Genomic DNA, 21,232 nt, shown 5'->3' with positions numbered 1-21,232 from the left:
AGTACAGGCAGCATCTGCTTCAAAAACTTTCCTGTTTCCTAAAGCCTTTGAGTAGTTTTTGTATGTGTGTGTATGTGTGTGTGTGTGTGTGTGTGTGTGTGGAAGGATGCTTGTATACATGTGTTTGCTGGTGGGAGTTGGGTCTGTATGTGAGGTATGTTGTGTATATGTATGTATATATAAGTATGCATATATGGGTATACACTCTCTCAATGTGTGAATGTATATATGTTATGTATATCTGTATTTGTACAACTTTTACTATTTCCCAAAGTTTTTCCTAAGTTTTGCTTTTATTTGAGTTTCATTGAGTTTTCCCTGTGTAGGAAATGTGCTATGTAAACAAACATTTACTTACTTTTTTTTATCCTGTTCTCTCTAAATGAAGACGCCTTACTGTCTGTCAGACAGCTAATAGATGAAAGATTGTTTTTGATGCTCTGGAATAAATTAGGACGATTTGTGAGTGTGAGCTTGGATATCCTCAGATGTGTCAACGCTACAGTTTTTACAGTTTTTTTTACAGTTTGTTATGCTTACACTTTTTGAAGTTAAGCACAGCCTTTTTTCCGTATCCGCATAATTACTTTTTGACAGTTTTGAATCAATTAGGAAAGGAAACGGCTAAACTAGATCTCTTTTCTTTCCACCCTCGTTAGTCGTTTCTCCACACACATCCATCCATGTAACTGTGCACTTCTCCACGGTCTTTCTCTCCCAGGGTGTGACGATAACAACCTGAACTCCATCTTTTACGAGTACCTGACGCGCTCGCTGCAGCACTCGCTCTGCGGCGACCTGCTGCTGGGCCGCTGGGGCAACTACAGCGCCGGGGACTGCTTCATCCTGGCTTCTGACTACCTCAACGCCCTGGTCCACCTCATCGAGATCGGCAACGGGCTGGTCACCTTCCAGCTGAGGGGGCTGGAGTTCAGAGGTACGGTATGGCCGACTGTCCCATATCTATCCTTCCTTCCTTCCTTCCTTTCTTCAATCCTTCATTCCTTATTTTCTTCTTTCCTTCCTTCTTCATTCCTTATTTTCTTCCATCCTTCCCTCATTCCTTCTTTTCTTCCTTCCTTCCTTCCGTCCTTCCTTCCTTCTTTTCTTCCTTCCGTCCTTCATTCCTTCTTTTCTTCCTTCCTTCCTTCCTTCCTTTGTTCCTCTGTTTCTTCCTTCTTTCCATCTTTCCTTCCTTCCTTCCATCCTTCATTCCTTCTTTTCTTCCTTCCTTCTCTCCGTCCTTCTTTCATTCCTTCTTTTCTTCCTTCCTTCCTTCCTTCCTGCCTTCCTTCCTTCTCTTATATGGCGGAAGTGAGACTGATTGCTTTCAGATGCATACAGTGAGTATATTGATAATTTCATTGCCTGACTGACTGACCCCTGATATGGACTGGCAACCTGTCCGGTGTCTTTCCTGCCTTCTGTCCAGTGTTTGCTGGGATAGGCTCCGGCCCCCCATGACCCTGAAAAGGAATAAATGATGTCATGAATGAATGACGTACCAGCTGGCTAACTCACTGACTGACTGCCTCCATCTCTCTCCATCCCAGGTACGTACTGCCAGCAGCGGGAGGTGGAGGCCATCACGGAGGGAGTGGAGGAGGACGACGCGTGCTGCTGCTGCGAGCCGGGCCACCTGCCCCACATTCTGTCCTGCAACGCGGCCTTCAACCTGCGCTGGCTGGCCTGGGAGGTGATGGCCACCAAGTACCTGCTGGAGGGCTACAGCATCAGCGAGAACAACGCCGCCACCATGCTGCAAGTCTACGACCTGCGGAAGCTGCTCATCACCTACTACCTGAAGGTACAATTTTCTCTCCAAATTCAAATGTGCAGGAGGGCGGAGTATGGGGTCATGCATACTGTGGCACAGTTCAGCATGGTACAGAACTGGTTGTACATGTGTTTTAGATCAGTGATTCTCAACCTTTTTCATATCGAGGACCCCTAATTTAGTCCACATTAGAACGACGGACCCCCATTTGATGAGATTTTGTCTCTTGGACCCAAATCTGAGAATATTTTTATTGTTAGAGATGATTTTGTCCAGAACTATCTGTAGAGAGATAGCAGTGAAGCTATGATCAAAACAGTAATTCTTCTACATTCTCTAATTGTTAACTTTTTGTAAATGAAATAATGGTGAAGTTTAACACTTCATCAGTTTGTTGGGGACCCCCTGGAACCCCCTCAAGAACCCCTCGTGGTCCCCGGACCCCACGTTGAGAACCACTGTTTTAGATGATTGTGCAAGCTTTGGTAAGGCAGACAATATGCAAACCTGCCTATTGCCTTCTCAGGTTCCACAATTTGCATACTTGGCTATTTTGAATGGCTGCAATTGTTGGTGGCTGAACAATCTTAATACAATTCAACAAAATGTTTGCATCCCAATTGAGTCCCAAATTGAGCGCCCCATCCCCCTAATTGGCAGCTTGCCCAAATGACTCAACAACATTAGATGTTTTGCCTCTCTCGTTCCTCTGGTGTCCTTTAGTATAAAGCATCACAGACCAGACAGTTTGGTAAACATGCGTGTACCGTGTGCGGTTTACTGTTGTCATGTTACATGTTTTCTGGGTGTTGAAGTTCAAAATTTCTCGCTGCCATGTGGGCTCGCCAGTGTGCAAAGTTTCCTAGTGCAGGTTTAAAGCTTGACATATTCAATCAGCCTCTCTCCAATGGCAGATTGACAATTGAATATTCCACCAATCTCAATGGGCTTTTTAAGGTTCTCCTGCCAATGGGTCAAAGAACTTAACTGACATATGAAGTAATATCTCATGTATTAGTCATAATCACGAATGGGTCAAACAACTTCATTGACATATGAAGTAATATGTTATGTATTAGTCATAATCACGAATGGCAGCTTGCCAACAGTGATCCCTGATGTATTCGGCAGCCATAACACACTGGCATGTGCACATGTACACACAGTCTCTCCTTCTCTCTCTCTCTCTCTCTCTCTCTCTCTCTCTCTCTCTCTCCCTCTCTCTCTCCTCTTCTCTCTCCCTCTCTCTCTCTCTCTTCAATTCAATTCAGCCCACAGAAAGCCAATGCGGGCCCACTCTAGATGTTCCCACGCTGTTTTCCCACCTATGGGCCTGCATGGGTTTTCTGTGGGCTTTCCCAGGCGTGGGCAGCCCGTACTGCCCGTACTGGCTTTCTCTGCTTTCTCTCTCTTCAGTAACTAATTTATGTCTGATCTACCCCCCCCATGCCGCTCCTACTCCTCACCATCCTCCCTTCTTCCTCTCATTTCCTCTTCTCTACCTCCTTCTCCCCCACCCTCCATCTCTCCTCACAGAGCATCATCTACTATCTGGTCCAGTCTCCCAAGCTGTCCGGCTGGCTGAAGGATGCGGCCATCCAGGAGTCGCTGCAGTCCTACACCAAGTGGCACCACATCGAGCGGGACCCGCAGGTCTTCAGCGTCAAGATCGATGAGGACTACGTGCACTGCCTGCAGGGCGTGACGCGCGCCAGCTTCTGCAACGTCTACCTGGAGTGGATCCAGTACTGCGCCGGCAAGATGGAGACGGTACATGAGTTAGAGATTTACGCTCTCAAACTTCATTAGGGTTTAGAGCACCTGAGAAAATCATTTTCTACAAATCATGTCTGCTCATTATGCAGCAGTATGAAATTAATAAAAGAAAGTAAATTGTATTATTGTGAAAACGTGAAAACTCCAGCTATGAATCATTCTTCACACCTTAGCTGCAAATTTTCACACAACTACCACAATCCTTTTCTCGTATTCAGAGAGAATCGTCACAACAAATGTTCCGTGGGACTGTGCGGAATCTGTACTTGTTTTCATTTTATGCCAATATCTAATGTTTGTCCTGTGTGTGTGTGTGTGTGTGTGTGTGTGTGTGTGTGTGTGTGTGTGTGTGTGTGTGTGTGTGTGTGTGTGTGTGTGTGTCTGCAGCCTGTGGACAGTGATGAAGACTCTCCTCTGGTGACTCTGTCTTATGCTCTCTCTGTCCTGGGGAGGAGATCCCTCGGCACTGCATCACACAACATGTCCAACAGGTAAGCCTGGTAATTAGAGCACAGTCAGGCCAAAGAACAATAGCAACATCACATGACAGAAAGGAATCTACTGTATAGACCCAGAAATCAGTAAAATTAAAATAAAATAACCTAAATTATTGTAATTTCTTTTGTAAAAAACAAGAATAACCCTAAAAATGCTAATATTCAAAGCTTTTTTTTTGTTAAGAATAAATCTAAAAATAGCAAGAAATAAAGCAAAGAGTGGTATTTTTCCTCGATTCAAGATTGGATCCTGAAACAGTATGGCTGCCCGTTTCATGTAATAGCGCTTTACATAAATGCAAATATTATGCTTAATTATACAGTTTCAAGTTTGGTTATATAAAAATCCAGGATTAAGGACAATGGATGTAGTTTAGATGAACTGTAGAGACTCTGGACTATCTGGGAAGAAGATAGTGGGCATTGTAGATATAGTGGATATTTACCTGCAGTTAGGCAGAAATACCAGTAGGGGGCAATAGCAGCTAAATCTTTAGACACATCCACAACATTCAGACATAAGGTATATTAAACATTACAATTGATTCATGGCTTTTGTTTTTGTCTGGTTTAAATACACTCAGCTTCAAAGTCTCATAATATCTTTCTCTCTCTCTCTCTCTCTCTCTCTCTCTCTCTACCCACAAAGTCTGGAGTCGTTCCTGTATGGTTTCAACACCTTGTTTAAAGGCGACTTCCGCATCGCAACCAAGGACGAGTGGGTGTTCGCCGATATGGACCTCCTGCAGAAGGTGGTGGCTCCTGCAGTCAGGATGAGCCTCAAACTGCACCAGGTAAAACACCTCTGTTTTTTATTTAGATCATAATGACCGCTGCTCTGTCCTCTGGACTGTAATCCTGTTTCCTCCGTCTCCCTGTTCCTCTCTCTGCTTGTGTGTCTCTGTCTCTTTTTCTGTCTCTAACTTTCTCTCTCGCTCTCGTTGTCTCGCTGAGGTGAGATCATTCTGACATCCCAGACATCCCAGTGTCTCTGTAAATCACTGTTTTCCACTTTAGTTCAGTGCAGTTTCAAAGCACGATTTCTTTAACAGCATTGCCATTGTGCTGAACTGAGTTCTACTCTGTTCCATAGTTTTACTGTGTAGTTTCCCCTTATATATACACTACCAAAGGTTTGGACACGTTTTCTTTATTTTTACTATTTTCCACATTTTAGAATAATAGTAAAGACATCAAAACTATGAAATAACACAAATTGAATTGCAGTGACCAAAAAAGCGATAAACAAATCAAAACTATCTTTAAAGTATATTCTTTAAAGTAGCCGCCCTTTGCCTTGATGGAAGGGCAAAAAGGCTTTGGAAAGAAATTCATACATAGGAATCAACTTCACTGTTAATATTTGTCTGAAAAACAAATTTCAAGCATTTAAGCATAAGCCTTTAGGTCAAACTTTTGACTGGTAGTGTATATACAGTATATAGACATTTGTGTTACATTTACAGTTTCTACTTGAGTTTACATCTCCATGAAGGCTGTTTCAGATGCCTAGAGTCTCTTAATATTTTAATTAAATTCTACTGTTACTGTCCCCTCTCAGGACCACTTCACATGCCTGGAGGAGACCGAGGAGGCGTCCATCTTGTACGAGGCCATCAGTAACTACCGCAGCAGCCTGGTCATTTGCCACGAGAGCGACCCGGCTTGGCGCAAGGCGGTGCTGTCCAGCCGCGACACGCTGCTCACGCTGAGGCACATGATCGACGACGGCACCGACGAGTACAAGATCATCATGCTGTACAAACGCCACCTCAGCTTCAAGGTCATCAAGGTAAAAGGCGTGGGAGTGTGGGCTTGTGTGTAATTTCTATTTTTGGGGGTTGGTGGTAGCCCAGAGGTTAGAGAAGTGGGCTTGTGACCTTAAGGAGAGGCTTGGAAAATGTGTGTGGGGAAAGCGAATGAGTGACGCTCTTCCCTTCCTCAACAATTACTGCCGAGGTGCCTGTGAGCAAGGCATCTGACCCCCAGCTGCTCCAGTAGAGCTGCTCAGTGGACACCAGTAGAAGACTGTGGTTGTACTGGGAAGCTGCTAGGTGTGAATGTGTGGAACTGAATTGAATGTGAAGCAGGCAGTGGAGGAAAAAGTACTCAAATCCTTTACTTAAGTAACAGTAGCAATACCATAATGGAAAAATACTTAATTAAAAGTAAAAGTTCTGCATTCAAAAGTTTACTTAAGTAAAAGTATAGAAGTATTAGCAGTAAAATGTGCTGAAGTATCAAAAGTAAAAGTACTGAGGAATGGTCCCATTCAGAGTGTAAATTATTGATGCATTAACCTGTAAGTATTTTAATGTTGTATGTGGTCCAGGTGGCACTAGGTTTAACTATTCTGTTGTATACACAGTATATAGATGAATGTTTTGCATGTAACATGTTACTTATTCAGTAACTAGTAACTACAGCCATCAGATAAATGTAGTGGAGTAAAAAGTACAATATTTCCCTCTGAAATGTAGTGTAAAAGTATAAAGAAAGTCTCACAAAATGGAAATACTAAAGTAAAGTGCCTCTACCTCAAAGCTTGAGTAAAATGTACTTAGTTACTTTCCACCCCTGGAAGCAGGATGTCATCTAAAAAGACTATAGGCTTACTGAATTGAATTTCCGTAGATACGATTTTTACTGTGTCGTAGCACAAAATGACCACAATATATCTGTGGGGGGTTTAATAGTGTTGTGGATCAATACCAATGACTCAGTGATTACTTTAACAAGCACTGAAATTTCTGGCTTTCAAAAACTCACTTTCCGGCCCATGCTGTGTTTTGGAACAAACAAATAACAAATCAGCGTTATTCTGCATTGTGATACATTACCGCTTCAATAGATGTCTCTGTTGGATCTCTGCTCTAATTTGCCAGCCTCATCATTCTACTGTGAAAATGTATTTTTTGTTTTTTTAAATCACTGGTCGCAGATGGATGGCAATAAAAGTAATAAATTACTTAACACCCCTTCAAAAAATCATTGTCAAATCTCCTCTGGTCCTCCAATTCTCTCCTCTTCCCTCGTCTTGAATTGTGAACTCCTATCTGATCGTCTCATCGCGTCCACTCTCCTCCTCTCCACCTCTCCTCCTGTCCTGCTCTCCTCCTCTCTCTCTCTCTGTAGATCAATAAGGAGTGTGTGCGCGGTCTGTGGGCGGGCCAGCAGCAGGAGTTGGTGTTCTTACGGAATCGAAACCCAGAGCGCGGCAGCATCCAGAACTCAAAGCAAGCGCTGAGGAACATGGTCAACTCATCCTGCGACCAGCCGCTGGGCTACCCCATGTACGTCTCACCCACATTTTCAATGCCAAATGGGTAGAGCATGGCACTAGCACCAGGAGGGTTAAGGTTTGAATTCCTATGGGAGTCACCCATTGTAAATTGTTATTTTCTAGGTACGTGTCACCGTTGACAACGTCTTACGCCGGAACGCACCACACGCTCCGCAGCATCGGAGGAGGGGCATTAAGTCTGGACGCCATCCGCACCTGGCTCTGCTCCAAATGGCTGCGGTCAGTCCACTTCAACATCTGTGTGTGTGTGTGTGTGTGTATATATATGTGTGTGTGTGCGTTCCTAAATTACATTTCCAAAGTTATAAAAACTCTTACATTATATTTTCCACCTCAGTCAAGACTGCATTCACTGCTCATAATTCTTTCAGTGAAATCTCGCCTCCTCAGGCTCTACCTCCCATTCTTACTACTGCTAAAGAAAGAAAAAAAAAACTTCCTTATCATTTTTCTTATTTAGTTCAACCTAGGAGTTAGAAAGACTGTGCTGTAACCAGAAGGTCACAGGTTTAATCAACCATGTGTCCCACTGTGGGGTTTTTGTGGGCAGTGTGGGCTGGGGAAAACCCACTCTAATCCCACAAGGGCCCACTGCGGTTTTGCCCATGCAGGGCTCACAGTCTTTTCCCACCTATGGGCCTTGTATGGGTTTTTGTGGGCTGCCCACGCTTGGGCAAGCCCACAGAAAGCCCATTCGGGCCCACTCTAGATGTTCCCACGCTGTTTTCCCACCTATGGGCCTGCATGGGTTTTCTGTGGGCTTTCCCAGGCGTGGGCAGCCCACAGAAAGCCGAAGTGGCTTTCTGTAATGGTATTATTAAAACTGGCTACACACATAGGGGCTAATTCATAAAACTCCGGGATGCAAAATCTGCACCACGGTAATTTTCCCTGATTCATAAATTTACCACACCCGTGAATACGTGATGGAGCCATGTTACCGCTGTGTTATCCTCAGCTGTAGCCCAGGTGACAGCCAATCAAAACCAACATGTTAATTAAGCTTTACATATGTAACACCTGTGTGTCAATGGGCAGCAGAGATGCATTAGAACGGCAGATAAACCTCTTCCTCAGTCAGTCCTACTGCTGTAACTGCTATGTTGGCCATGATATACCGAATGTTTATGATGTCACTTACTGAAATTATAAATTGGCCAGTGGTGATCGTCACATGATGAAGACCTACCAAAACGTTGTAAGATAAATATATGGGAGCATTGGCAGCAATGTGCAGCGTTCTCTTTCTTCTACTTCAGCTACTACACTCCAGCACCTGCTAAAAAGTTTATGGGATGTGAGTGTGGTGATCTTCTCTTTTTTAACATGATAAACTGAATCAAGTCAGATGGAAACTGGTGATTATAACCGTAATCACAGTGGGCAGCCCACACCAAGCCGTGCAGCTTTGGGCCTGGTGTGGGCTGCCCACTAGGGCCCCAAACGTTGGGGCCCACACGTGGCCAGCATTTCACGGCTGATATGGGCCCACTGTGGGCAGCCCACAAGGGGTCAAATTTTCAGCCCACATGGGCTCCAAAAACGCTTGTTTGCTGGGTAGTGTCTCTGAGACACTCAAGTCTCTCAAGACACTGTACCCTCTACCATAATCTGCATAAGAGCGTCAGCCCAATGCCTAAAATGTAAACTGCAATGTAGTTTAATGTATTTGACATTATTTAGGATGCTCAAAAACGTACGTTTCTTAAAATCATCTAGCCTTGGAGGCCATACAGTACGTGATTTCGCGTAATTTCAGATGACGATCAACTTTGCGAAATCTCATTAAAATAACATAAAAAAGGTGTATGTCATTTAGATCTTATATATGATCTAAGCAGCGTCTTGTTGCCTCTTGCACTTCTTTATTACCTGGCCACTTGTGAGGAAGGTGACATTCAACCGATGCCGTAACTCACTCTGGATAAGGTGCAGATTCCAGTGCAATGTGCCAACTTGCTGTTGAGTGAGTGCTTCTCGGTGGATTTACAGGTATTGACTCGGTGGAAGTCGGTGCTGAGGAGAGATCTCTCCGCCAACTTAATGCAGTTTTAAATACATGTGCGGATAGTGGGAGTGAACACTGGAGAGAGAGAGGGCTGGATTGGAGACTGGGAGGGGAGCCAACAGCTTCTACTTTCTGCTGTTGCAGCAGTGTCGCTCCCTCCCTCCCTCCATCCCTCCATCCCTCATTCTTTCCATCTTTCTCTTGTCTCCTTCCTGTTCTGCATCCTTCCCTCTCTCCCACCTCCCTGTCTCTCCCTCCGTCCTTCCTTTTATCTCTCCCATCCCTCCTTTATATGCTAATGTTAGCATGCCTTATTGCATAGGCTGTGCATTAACCTCTGTGGGTCAGCTAATGGTGTGTGTGTGTGTATGTGTGTGTGTGTGTGTGTGTGTGTATATGTAACTCGGTTGCTCTCTCTTAAGCTTCTTAGGAGCTGAGTTTTCCTTTCAGATTAGATTAGATTGTTAATCCTGTTTCATTGGTCTTGAGTTAAAGGTGTTGTCTTAATTTCACTAAGTAGCCAGGGAGACGGACCGTGCCTGACAGCCAGAACACATTCAGCTACTTTTAGAAGCGCGTGTCACATATACTAACACAGTGTGAGTGTGTGAGTGTGTGTGTGTGTGTGTGGTTTACCAGATGGAATAGCTAAGGCTTGCTAAATTTTTGATGGCTCTTTGCCGGTTTGTGTCCCTGCACCGTTTGCACTGATGTGAACATAAATAACTCAAAGCTGTGTGTGTGTGGGCCCCCTGTACCATATAAGGTTCAGTCCTTCCCACGGCGATCCGAGTTCGAATCCGGCCCACAGTCATTTGCTGCATTTCCCCCCCCCTCTCTCTCCCATACCTTCCTGTCCCTCTCTCTCACACTATCTCTGTCAAATAAAGCCTAAAATAAATCTTAAAAAAACCAAAAAAAACGGTGTGTGTGTGTTGGGCAGGGTGCGTAAGGACAACCTGACCAGCTGTAACAGCGGGGTGAACATGGAGGATGTGGACTGCGGCGCCGGCGGCTCGTCTTCTCTGAGTCACAACCATCCCTCCTCCGTCACCTCCAACAGCCTCAGCCTGTACCAGCACAGAGCCAGGACCACACACAGCCACAGACACCACAACACAGGTACACACACACACACACACACACATACACAACACAACACAGGTACGTACTGTACACACACAGAGCCACAGTCATCATAAGTATATGATGTTATTATATATTATATTTGGGATTTTTCATTAGTTTTTATTTGTATATATTTTTCAGTGTTTATTTTGATTTCAGTTTAGTTTAATCAGTTTACAGTGTGGGTTTTAGTTAAGTTTTTATTTAGTTTCAGTTCTAGTTTTAGTATCTTTTCACTGTAACATGTTTAAATACATTCTCAGCTAACTTTAAGTTGGGACCCCTTGGTTTCATGCTGCACAAATGAAATGCACCAGCAGATTCAACAGCAATCTTCAGACCATTTAGCTCAAAGTAATCCCAAACGGGACTCTGGCATTTTCTCCCAAGTATTTTTGACATGAGTTGTCCAAACGGTAATGGTGCTGGAGACGCTGGCAGAATGCAAGAGCTGCTCCTGGGAGCCTAAAAGGTCGGTCTGCAGGATTAGAGCGCTCAGTAAAAATAGTAAAAAATTCTCCATCCAAAATTCATTCTCTTTTTTACCCTGTACATAAAGATGAAAAAACATTTGATATACATTTTTATTGTAGTTAGTTTTACAAATTGACAAAATACTATTATAATACTTTACATAAACATATAATACTTGAATATACGTAGATATGCACACAATCAAAGCACCACAATATAGGTAACTCACATTTTAACGTGTATGTGTGTGTGTGTGTGTGTGTGTGTTTCTCCAGCCAGGAGAGAATACCGCAGCCGGTCAGTGCAGCCCCAGAGTCAGCGCCCCCCTGTCAGCAGCCAATCAGGACCCATCCTGGACTCAGGCTCCGCCCATGGGCTGGTCCAGCGTCTGTCCAACAGTCAGCTGTCCTTCAACACCTCCATAGCCTCTATCTTCTCCCAGGTACACACACACACACACACTGCTTCGTTCTGCCTTTACTAAGAGAATTTCAATCTAAAAGAAGTTAAATCTCTCTCTCTCTCTCTCTCTCTCTCTCCCTCTCTCTCTCTCTAGGTCCCTCGTCTCTCAGGAGCCGGTGGGATCAGCTCCCAGCTCCAGGCGGCGCAGCATCAGCAGCGCTCCAGCCAGGTAGCAGCTGGACACATACTGACTTTCTGTTAGCCTCGGTCTGACTGGGCTGAATATAAACACATCCTATGGCAGCAATATGTGCTCCAACATATTGTTGCTGTCGGATGAAAACCTTGTATGTCCAAAATGTCTACTTTTCAGAAACTAAGAAAAACAGCCTTGATGACGATGCATTTCTGACACAATGGGTTTTGAAAGCATTTCAGTTTTTCTCAACCCATAGAGGAGCATGTAATCCTTCAATTGAGGTGAAAACATGAAAATCACCAAATTTGGAGTTACGAGGTTTTCACACAACAGCAACGACATGTTTAACCAGTGTCATGTTTTGCAGTCAAAACCTTGAATTAGGTTGTTTGTGCAGATGTTAATGTAGTTAATGTTGATATATTGCTGTATTTTTCAAGACACCACATTATATCCAGCATTGCTTTTTACATGAGAAAGCCCAGGTGAGGGGTTTAATCGTTCGCACAGCTGATCAGCAAATCATGTGATTATGTATGTGATTTTGTGTGTGTGTGTGTGTGCTTGTGTGCTCTCTCCTATGCATCATCTGTATGTCCATTGTACGCTGTCAAACAATATCCAAGAGAACTACATTTTCTTCCTCTGTGGTGCCTCTCCCAGGTCTCCTCGTCCTCCTCCACTCTCAGCCTGCTGTTTGGGAAGCGTAGTTTCTCCAGTGGCTTGGTAATCTCCGGGCTGTCGGCGGCCGAGGGGGGAAACACCACCGACACGCAGTCCTCGTCCAGCGTCAACATCGCCATCGGGCCGTCGCACAGGTCCAGCAGCAGGGCTACACAGGTGGGGAACACCTCTAACAAGTACACATGTAAACCCCATGCTTCATCATACACACTGCTCCTCTTACACACCACCCTTTGAAGTCTGTACCCTCTTCATATGTACACCCTCCGGTCAGAATTCAGCTTCAATTCAAAACTCACCTGTTTAGCCTTTCTTTCACCTAGGAACAGTTTTATTGGTGTTTCATTGGTACTTTTACTCTTCTTTTAACTGTTTACTTTTATGTATTTCTACTACTTTTTTCTTACTATGACCTCTCTATTATATTGCTTTTACTTTTCTTTATCTTATTTATCTTATTTTTACTCCCTCTTATTCCTTTTGCCTGTTCCTATGTGAAGCACATTGCATTGTATTTTAGAGTATGAAATGCACTATACAAGTAAAGTTTGATTGATTAATTGATTGATTGAAATAGAGGGAGTGGGGTTATGTTCCAAAACAGAGAGTACGGGCTGGAAAGTGAGTTTTACAAGCCAGAAATGTCAGCAGCAGGCCACATAATCGTTTAGTCATTGAGCAACAACCTTACCCTCAGATACATTATGGTCATTTTGTGCTGTGGGACAGTAAAAATTCTACTTACTGCCCCTTTAATGCCACACATGGGTAGGAAGATGATCTCATATATAAAAGCAGATGATGCCAAATGTATTCTCTAACTCTTTCCACTCAGTACAGCACGATTTGTCAAATTTTCACCTCATAGCCTCCAGAGACATACATGCTGTAAAGGAAGGATATTTTTCCAGTCTAATCTCTCTCTCCCTCCCTCTTTCTTGCTCTCTCTCTCTCTTTCTCTCTCTCTCCATCCCAGTGGACGTCAGAGCCATATGAGAGTATAGATGGGACCTATTCGAACACCGCCGTCGGACCTCCAAAAGACACGCAGTCAGGTGACCGAGGCTGCAGCCAGGGATTAGACAAGACCCAGGAAGACTCCGCCTCGGCCTCAACGGCCCCGGAGGCTGTGGATCAAAAGACTGTCTGAGAGAGAACACACACACACAAACACACACACACACACACACACACACAAAAGTCTGTGAGAGTGCATGCACACTCATACCCATATACAGAGAAGACTGTATGAAAGATCACACAGACGCTGTCACACACACATACACACACACACACACACATACAGACGATTGTATGAGAGAACACCCATGCACACAAACCTGCCTCCTCTCCTGTCCTCAGCATGGTCTCACCCTGTTGTCTGAATGTAAACAAATCTGAAAACATGATCTTAGATCCGGTGACGAAATAAAGACAGTTTTTAAATGAGACTGCTTCTTTCTACCTCTGGCTACCATGTCAGCTATGGTTAATAGGTTTGCTGAAATGTGTGTACCTGAGAACAAGATTCCTTAGCTTGTGTTTTAGGTTTTAATTTATATCTGAACATTTCACCTTTAAATGATATGACATTTCAAAGGATACTGAGTGGCAAAGCAAAGTTCTAAAACTGTTTCTGTCTATGTGGAAGAATTCAGAGTTTCCAAACTATTGAGGATGTTGTGCGTGTTTGTGTCAAGTCAGGAACTTTCCAGGACTTTTCCCATGTTGTGTGAGGTCAGTGTCTGATCTCTGCTAGCAATTGGCAATTGAACCGATGACCTTTCTGCCTCCAGTCAGTCTCTCCAACCTCAAACGCTCCCTCCCACGGCAAAGGAAAAGCTTTTCAGGTCTACTTGGACGGACATAGGCCTACTTTGGACGAAGATAAGAGCTCTTCACTGTCGCTGACTGAGCGCACCTGAAAAACTTCACCTTGTTTAGAAAGCTGTGATCAAACGCCAAATCAACTCTTAAAGAGATACTCCTGCATTTTATATTTGGACACTTCAATACCTGCCTGGTATTGCCACTTAAATTACCCCAAAATGGCTTTTTATAGCATCAATTAAACCATGGGATACTGCTACCCATTGGTTTCTAGGCAGAATGTTAAACAAGGTAAAAAGCCATTTTTAGGTGACAAAAGCATTTAACAAATGTAGAAACCCTTTCCTTGTAATGTAACAAGTGCCTGATGGAGGAATATAAAATACTAAAATTCAAATGCACCCTTCACAGTAAAGTTTTAACTGCAATTAAATATACAATTCCATAGGTCCTATCTGATATTTTCCAAGCCTCTAGTCAAATAAAGACACAATCACATTTGGGAAAAAAATCTATTAAGTATTTATTGTAAGATGTTACATTTAGATTTCTTTCTCTAGCAGCACTATTTAAATTACAGATATTCAAGGGCAGTTACCATAGATTGGAGTTTTCTCTTATGCAAGATGTCATCGTGTAAACAAAGACAGAGACTGAACTTTACATCCAAATGTACCACAGCTGAACACGCTTCTAACATGAAGGTGATGCATATGAAAACAAATCTAAAGTTAAACGCTGATGAACAACAATTTCGTGTCTTTTGAGATAAAAACAAAAAAAAAAATGAAGCGAATATAACCCTTGTTAAAATAAATTAAAACAGTACAAAACAAATTAAAAACGACAATAGTGAACAGCTTCTTTTTTGACACAAAGTTACAATTTCAGTTGAATCTGATATGGTAGCTTGTATTCCACATCATTCACTGGACTTGAGGGTTGTTGGACTACATTGAGAGCACATGTTCTCCGTCAGCTGACAACACGCCTCAAAATGTTCAGTGCTTGTTTACAAATTCTCCAGGTTTGTTGATTATATGCAGATGGAGCACATTACATGCCGATGTGTCAGGAGGATGATACAGACCCACAACAGGTGGGTCAAGTGAGCAGACAAACCAAATGACAAAATGTGTTTCGTGAGGAACATTTTGAGTTCAACAGAACATGTGATTTTATATTCCAACAATTCCTCTGACCCCTTTACATTGGAAACAAAAAAATAGATAATTTTGGCATATTCTAGCCATAAAAGAGGCTTTTTTACCGTTTTGTTTTTTGTTTTTTTTACTAATTGGGACAGTTGCATTGACCATTGTGCCAGGCAAGTTCAAACAGAGTCAGTTTTTGTTTTATTTTTTTGGAAAAGACATGATTTTAAACATCTCTGCACACCCATCACAGAGAAACCACAATCTTATACAGCTAAATTTGTTGACCAAGTTGATAAAAAGCAATTTCCAGATTTTCTAAAATAGACATGGGGTGTATATTTTTCTTTTGTCAAAGTTAATAATTGATTCTGCTTTCCTTGGTGGAAACTAGTCTCACATCTGTATCTTACTATCATGCAGAGAATTGCCAAGACTAACAAGATGATTAAATGTTTCTCTGACGATATGTAAATTCCCCACTGCTCAGTGCTGTTAATATTGTACCAGCTCTGTCTTGGAAGTACAGATTTTTTTCCCTGTGAGACAAGGCTAGATAAATTTAAATTAAATAACATCCCAAGACTAGTCCCTCCCATGCTGCACTGGAGCAAAGGATGGTTTTGTCAATGTGGGACATAGTAAGACAGAATAGTCTTTTGAATGCTACAGTAAGGGATACCTGCATCTCAGGGTGTTTCAGAGAAGGAGTGCTGATCCAGGATAAATGATCAGTTTTCTTTGTTTAAATTCAAAGTCATAATCACAAAAAGCAATCAGATCCTTGGGCAGCACAACCCTGAAGGTTGAAGACATGATCTCTGAGATGTACAAGGAAGCTGCAGAATCTATTGAACTTACAAGCTCACTCTCACTGGCTGCTTTTTGATGCTAAACTATCATTGGTCAATGATCATTTTCTCGTCTCAGAATTTATAGTCTGACAACTAGGCAGGTCAGGATATTCATTTAAATACATTATCTCAAATTTTGCTTTGTGAAAAGCAGGTTGTTGTGATTAGATTGCTTAGAAGCTCTGCAAGACAAAATAAATCTCACACTACACTGCTGTGTTGGCCATTAGGCCTCAAGGATAAGATTTGTTTCATCAACTGAAACAAATTTGACAAATTAATATTGTCAGGATCACAGTCATCATCAAAAGTTGTCAAGCAATCTGTGAAAAACATAGAGAAAGTTGAACTAGTTTGACCAAACTCTAGTTTGATTAAAAAGCCTGCAGCACTAGCACTGTCCTATTGAAATTGTTCTGCAAGTCATGCATTTGGAAATGACCAACTATAGTCTATTCTTGTTAATATAAAGAGGGTCATTTAGTCATTCTGGCAATTCATGAGACACTCAAAACAAGAATTCAGTATCCATAATTGTCAATATTAGTGAAACGTACTAGAAGTAAAATATGAACCTCTCAAAAGAGTTTCTGATATTCTTAATTGTCTGCATACTGCAGTACTTGAATACATACTCATACAGTATCGTTTATAGCAAATAACTGAATTATTTCATTTATTTAGCAAAAAGCATGCTGAATAGAAAAATGTTACTTTCAATCACCTAAGTGACAGTAAAATTGTATTTACTTTTATTTTCATCTGCGGATCATCTCTTGATGCCTGTGATCTATCTACAAAGGCATGGCAAAAACCAAGAGGCTTAGGCATCTAAATCAATAAAGAGAAGAGTGATTGCCTAAAACTGTTGAACAAGTTGAAAAACCAACTTCAACCAATACCTGCACAAACATAACCCCTTTCCTAAAGTACCATAAACACCTCTGGAGGAGGTACAAAAGAGACTATATGAGGGTCTGTAGGAAAAATAAATGTCTTATTTTTACTATGTAAATGGGCCTTGTCTGCTCTAACTGCTATTGACAGTATTGTTTGTTTGATGTTATTGAGAGAGGGAGTGAGAGAGAGCAGGAGAGAGAAAAAGAGAGATCTTGAGGTCTGTTTTGAAGCATAAGAGGCACCAAATCCAACTGAGGGAACACGCCAAGCAGGTTCAATTCAAAACCAATACCAGTCAATAAACGTGTCTTTCTCGAGCCTTGATGCACTATGAGGAATCATAGGAGAAGTCTATATAATATCAGCACATTAGGCTCAGTTCCATTTCAATTCAGGAGTAAAACTTTCCGTACAAATAAGAGTTAAAAAACTGTTAGACCTAAATCAAAACTCAACTGTAACCAAAAGTGGCTCAAAAGCTGAGTGAATGGTCTTTTGACAAATGTTGGCTATTCTTGCTTCTTGCATCAATGGACCATAAAAAAAACCTCTGCATACTTGTTCCACATCAACGCTACCGCATTAACACAGTGATAGTTTGACTGGATGTGGCAACAAAAAGAACAAGAAGAGGGAGAAAGGTTGAAGAATATAAAAAAAAGTTGCTGTTGTATGCTGATGACATGGTGCTGCACTGATTTCATTACAGATCCATGACATAGCTGTGTAACATCTACTGTCAAACAGCAAAAGATCATCAGGATTAAACAGTATGTTTCTAAATTAACTTCATGGCTAGTGGAGCATGCAACGTGTAAAATGTTCATAAAAAGTCTGGACCACAATATTCATTAGTCCTGGGTGGTTTGTTTGTCGGTGATTATTCAGCTTAATGGAAACAGAAATTTTCTTTTTATTGGTAAGGAGTTACAGTATGATTAATACTGGTTATAAAATCCGACCTATGGATGAACAGTACCCATCACAAACCAAAACAAGAGGTAGATATCATTAGTATCTCTGCTCTTGTGAGATAAATGCCTTTTCCAGGTTTGCTCCAACTTAGCCCTTCAAATTGGATAAAAAGTGACCAAAAGCTAAGGTGAAAAATGACAGGGAAAATCCAGAATTGATGGACTGAATATCTTATGTACATCACAGGGTGAGACTGGATAACAATGATACTTGTCACAGAAACTAAAGTCATACGGTTGTACCTTAAAGAAATAAAATTCTCCCTCAGTTAGGAAACACTGCACTGGGTTAGCTACTAGTTCTGTAGCCTGAGTAATGAGAGTTCAATCTGTCAACCTTTCAGTCAGTTTGTCAGTCACTTAAATGTCAGTTGAATTCCAGTCATCTATATCATCTCACCAAGACTCCAGCACACAGCCACATAATGTCAGACAACAACACATTTATTTGTTTTCAGCAAGGTTTCTTTTTTATCATCACGAAGGCATATACTATTTTCTCTGTATATTACTTATTATTTATATAGAAACAAAAATAAGCGTACATTTTTGCTGAATAAGATTGAAGAATATCAGCAAAGGGCAATGTAAACCATGGTCCATCTAGCACATGTGAAAGGTACGGTAGCTCGCCCCTTCCCAACTCGCCCACAGTAACAGATTTGCATAGGCAAAAATGGGATTAGCCCTTAGACAGTGGATTTCCTGAATTCTTTATAGAGATGCAAAATCTAGTTCAGCTCAACACAATTAAAAACAAAACAAACATACATACAAACAAAAAATAATGTTGACTAGGCTAAGCTCTCTTTAACCCCTCTCGTCAAATACATATTCATTTTTCTGTGCACATTTTTGTTTACAGTGTTAGGCTTCAAGTAGATCTAAAAACAACTTGTACATCGACAACTAGATGTGAAATAAATTAACCAACATGAGAGGTAGTGAAAAGCCTACAGAGACATTTGTTTTTTTTTGTAAATAAAACAAAAAAACGTGTCAATAAGGCCAAAGCTTCGCAAACCTCCTTCGTTCCATCGGGACACTTCAGCTCTCAACCTTTTTTTAGTCAATAAAACCACAGCCACATTTCAAAAACCCATTCACTCGGAACCCATGGAAATTTAAAGACAAAAATCCAAAATTCTTAACTCAGCGATGACACTACATCACTTCACATCATCATCATTGCTTGTAAAATCCACGTTTGAAATGCAGGTTATTAAAAATAAACAACCGTGTACTTTTTTTTCCCCCACTGTGTAAAAGTCACAATGATAAGTGAGAGGAGAGGACATCAGCAGAAACCTGGATTTCTGCTGTCTCTGTCCTCCATGTAAAACACTCCCAGTTTTTTTTTTTTTTTTTTACTCGTGACCGTGTCCGTTAGTACTGGGCAGAGACTGATGCCAGGCTTAAAACTCTGCTGGCTTCTCTGCTCACACTGGGGACAGTTAGCTCCCCACTGTTATGAATATTTATTAAGGTACACACATCTCATCATTTATAAATGTAAACTTGGTTTAATTGCACCATGATTTCATTGTCTGGTTCTTGGTGAAACATTCTCATGTTAATGACTGTATAGACCCAGCAAAAAGGAAACATAGCTGTACTGTGCAGAAGAGGGATTTGTCTGCAAGAGAGCTACATGAGTGACAAGCATTATTCTATTGAGTCAAAAAATTACAGAGTTGTCTCACTGCAAAGCAGTTCCAAATACAATGTCCAAGATGCTTATGTTGCCTGGCAACGAAAACAGTTCCAAAGAGTAAGTGGGAAAATTGATCCTTCTATATCAGAATTTGTTGATTACGCTGTATACCTCTGCTTCTAATCAACTGGGCGCATGCATGCACAGCTTTTCATTAAAGCAGCTAAGCACTATCAATCAAGCCCTTCTGGATATCAATGTAGGCTGCATGTAAGTATTGTATTGCCAAAGGTTATATGACCAGCTAAATATTTTTTTGTTTTCAAAAATAAGGAACATTACAAAACAGTTGGATGATTATTGGTTAAAAGTTGTCTTCATGACTTTACAATATCTATCTTACTGATTTATAACCAAGACTTCAGGATAAAAAGCTTTCATACTCATGTTACAGCTTGGTTTTGAATTGGCAGCTGCATCAAGTTAGCATTTGTTATCAGTGCAAGTGCAAATGAGTAGGGAGCCAAACCTAAAATCCCACAATCCCATGGACTCTTTTCCATTTAGTCCCTTAAACTCTTGTAAGAATATCATTATTAGAAGGACCTGCATTTGCTTTTAAAAGAAACGGTTTGGTTCCTCATTTACTTCCTCTAGTAAAACTTGCAAATGCTAATTGGAGGCTGCCAATTTCTCAAATAATGCAACAGTGGCACTAAAACCTTTTGGGTGTCCTGAAAGGTTCTGTGGTTGGTAATTCATAAGATAACCTGAAAATCCAAAACCAATCCAACATTTTGCGACAAAAGTTCTCCAATCTACTATATCTACCTAGATCCAATTGCACTTCAATAGTCTGCGAGGCATCCTGCACTGTATACTGTTAATTTAACCTAGACCAAACTTGGCACGTGAACTTCAGGTAGTTAAAGGAGGTGGCAACGTGGACGCTTACGTTAATCAGTGAGGAGTGGCACTGTTTCATTGACACTTTGTTAAGAATGCACTAACCACCAAACAAAGAGGTTAGATATCCATCCTATAATATGTTGAGTCTACTACGAGGCCCAGCTCTTTCAAAAAAATATAATATACTGCATTCATGCACTTTCTACTGCACATCCACAGGCCAGGAACAAAGTTCATGTTCAAATGTTCACATCTTCAAAAAACAAAATGTCCTTTTATAAGTACTAAAATGTTAATGGGACATTTGGCAAGACCCCCTTAGATAATTTGCTTTTTTTTTTTGTTGTTTTCTTTTTTTTTTTTGATAAGTGTGTAACTGTACCATACACACACGTAGCCATTATCAACGCATGCTGGCAAAGTCAGATTAGAAAAACAAACATTAGCCTCCAGAGACTGTGAGGGCTGGCTGTGGGAATGGAGGATTAGCATAGCTAGCACAAGCATGCTAACCGCTCGCCTACAGCATGCTGAAACCTAGTTAGCCTTGTTGAAAAGGCTACCATGTAGCATGACTATGCTAACCTCTTAGCTAGCCTAGTACGGTACGTCTGGCATGTTAGCATTATCACGCCAACCGTCTTCACTAACTCTGGTAAAAATGAGCGTCTTGATGGGCAGTAGCTAACTGAAGGACTACCATACACC

General features: G+C 41.6%; 1 protein-coding gene across 1 annotated transcript in view; it reads left to right on the top strand.

Annotated features, from left to right (window-relative positions):
* The window catches only part of pcnx2 (pecanex 2), a 36,998-nt gene extending 23,599 nt beyond the window's left edge, over nt 1-13,399 (top strand). Inside the window, exons 28-40 of the mRNA XM_071540498.1 lie at nt 722-937; nt 1,554-1,807; nt 3,314-3,547; nt 3,941-4,044; nt 4,700-4,844; nt 5,612-5,842; nt 7,186-7,343; nt 7,457-7,573; nt 10,306-10,484; nt 11,240-11,406; nt 11,521-11,595; nt 12,229-12,405; nt 13,226-13,399. Coding sequence (XP_071396599.1) covers nt 722-937; nt 1,554-1,807; nt 3,314-3,547; nt 3,941-4,044; nt 4,700-4,844; nt 5,612-5,842; nt 7,186-7,343; nt 7,457-7,573; nt 10,306-10,484; nt 11,240-11,406; nt 11,521-11,595; nt 12,229-12,405; nt 13,226-13,399 — 2,231 coding nt within the window. The remainder of the gene's footprint in view (nt 1-721; nt 938-1,553; nt 1,808-3,313; nt 3,548-3,940; nt 4,045-4,699; nt 4,845-5,611; nt 5,843-7,185; nt 7,344-7,456; nt 7,574-10,305; nt 10,485-11,239; nt 11,407-11,520; nt 11,596-12,228; nt 12,406-13,225) is intronic.
* Nucleotides 13,400-21,232: the final 7,833 nt, after the last annotated feature.

This window comes from Centroberyx affinis, unplaced genomic scaffold (assembly GCF_046629955.1).
Source record: "Centroberyx affinis isolate AG114_WGS23_722 - 3 ecotype Tasmania unplaced genomic scaffold, CSIRO-AGI_Caff_v1 ptg003652l_1, whole genome shotgun sequence".
In the NCBI taxonomy this organism is placed as follows: domain Eukaryota; kingdom Metazoa; phylum Chordata; class Actinopteri; order Beryciformes; family Berycidae; genus Centroberyx; species Centroberyx affinis.
The sequence above is the reverse complement of the archived record's forward strand: the minus strand, read 5'-3'. Positions and strand labels throughout refer to the sequence as shown.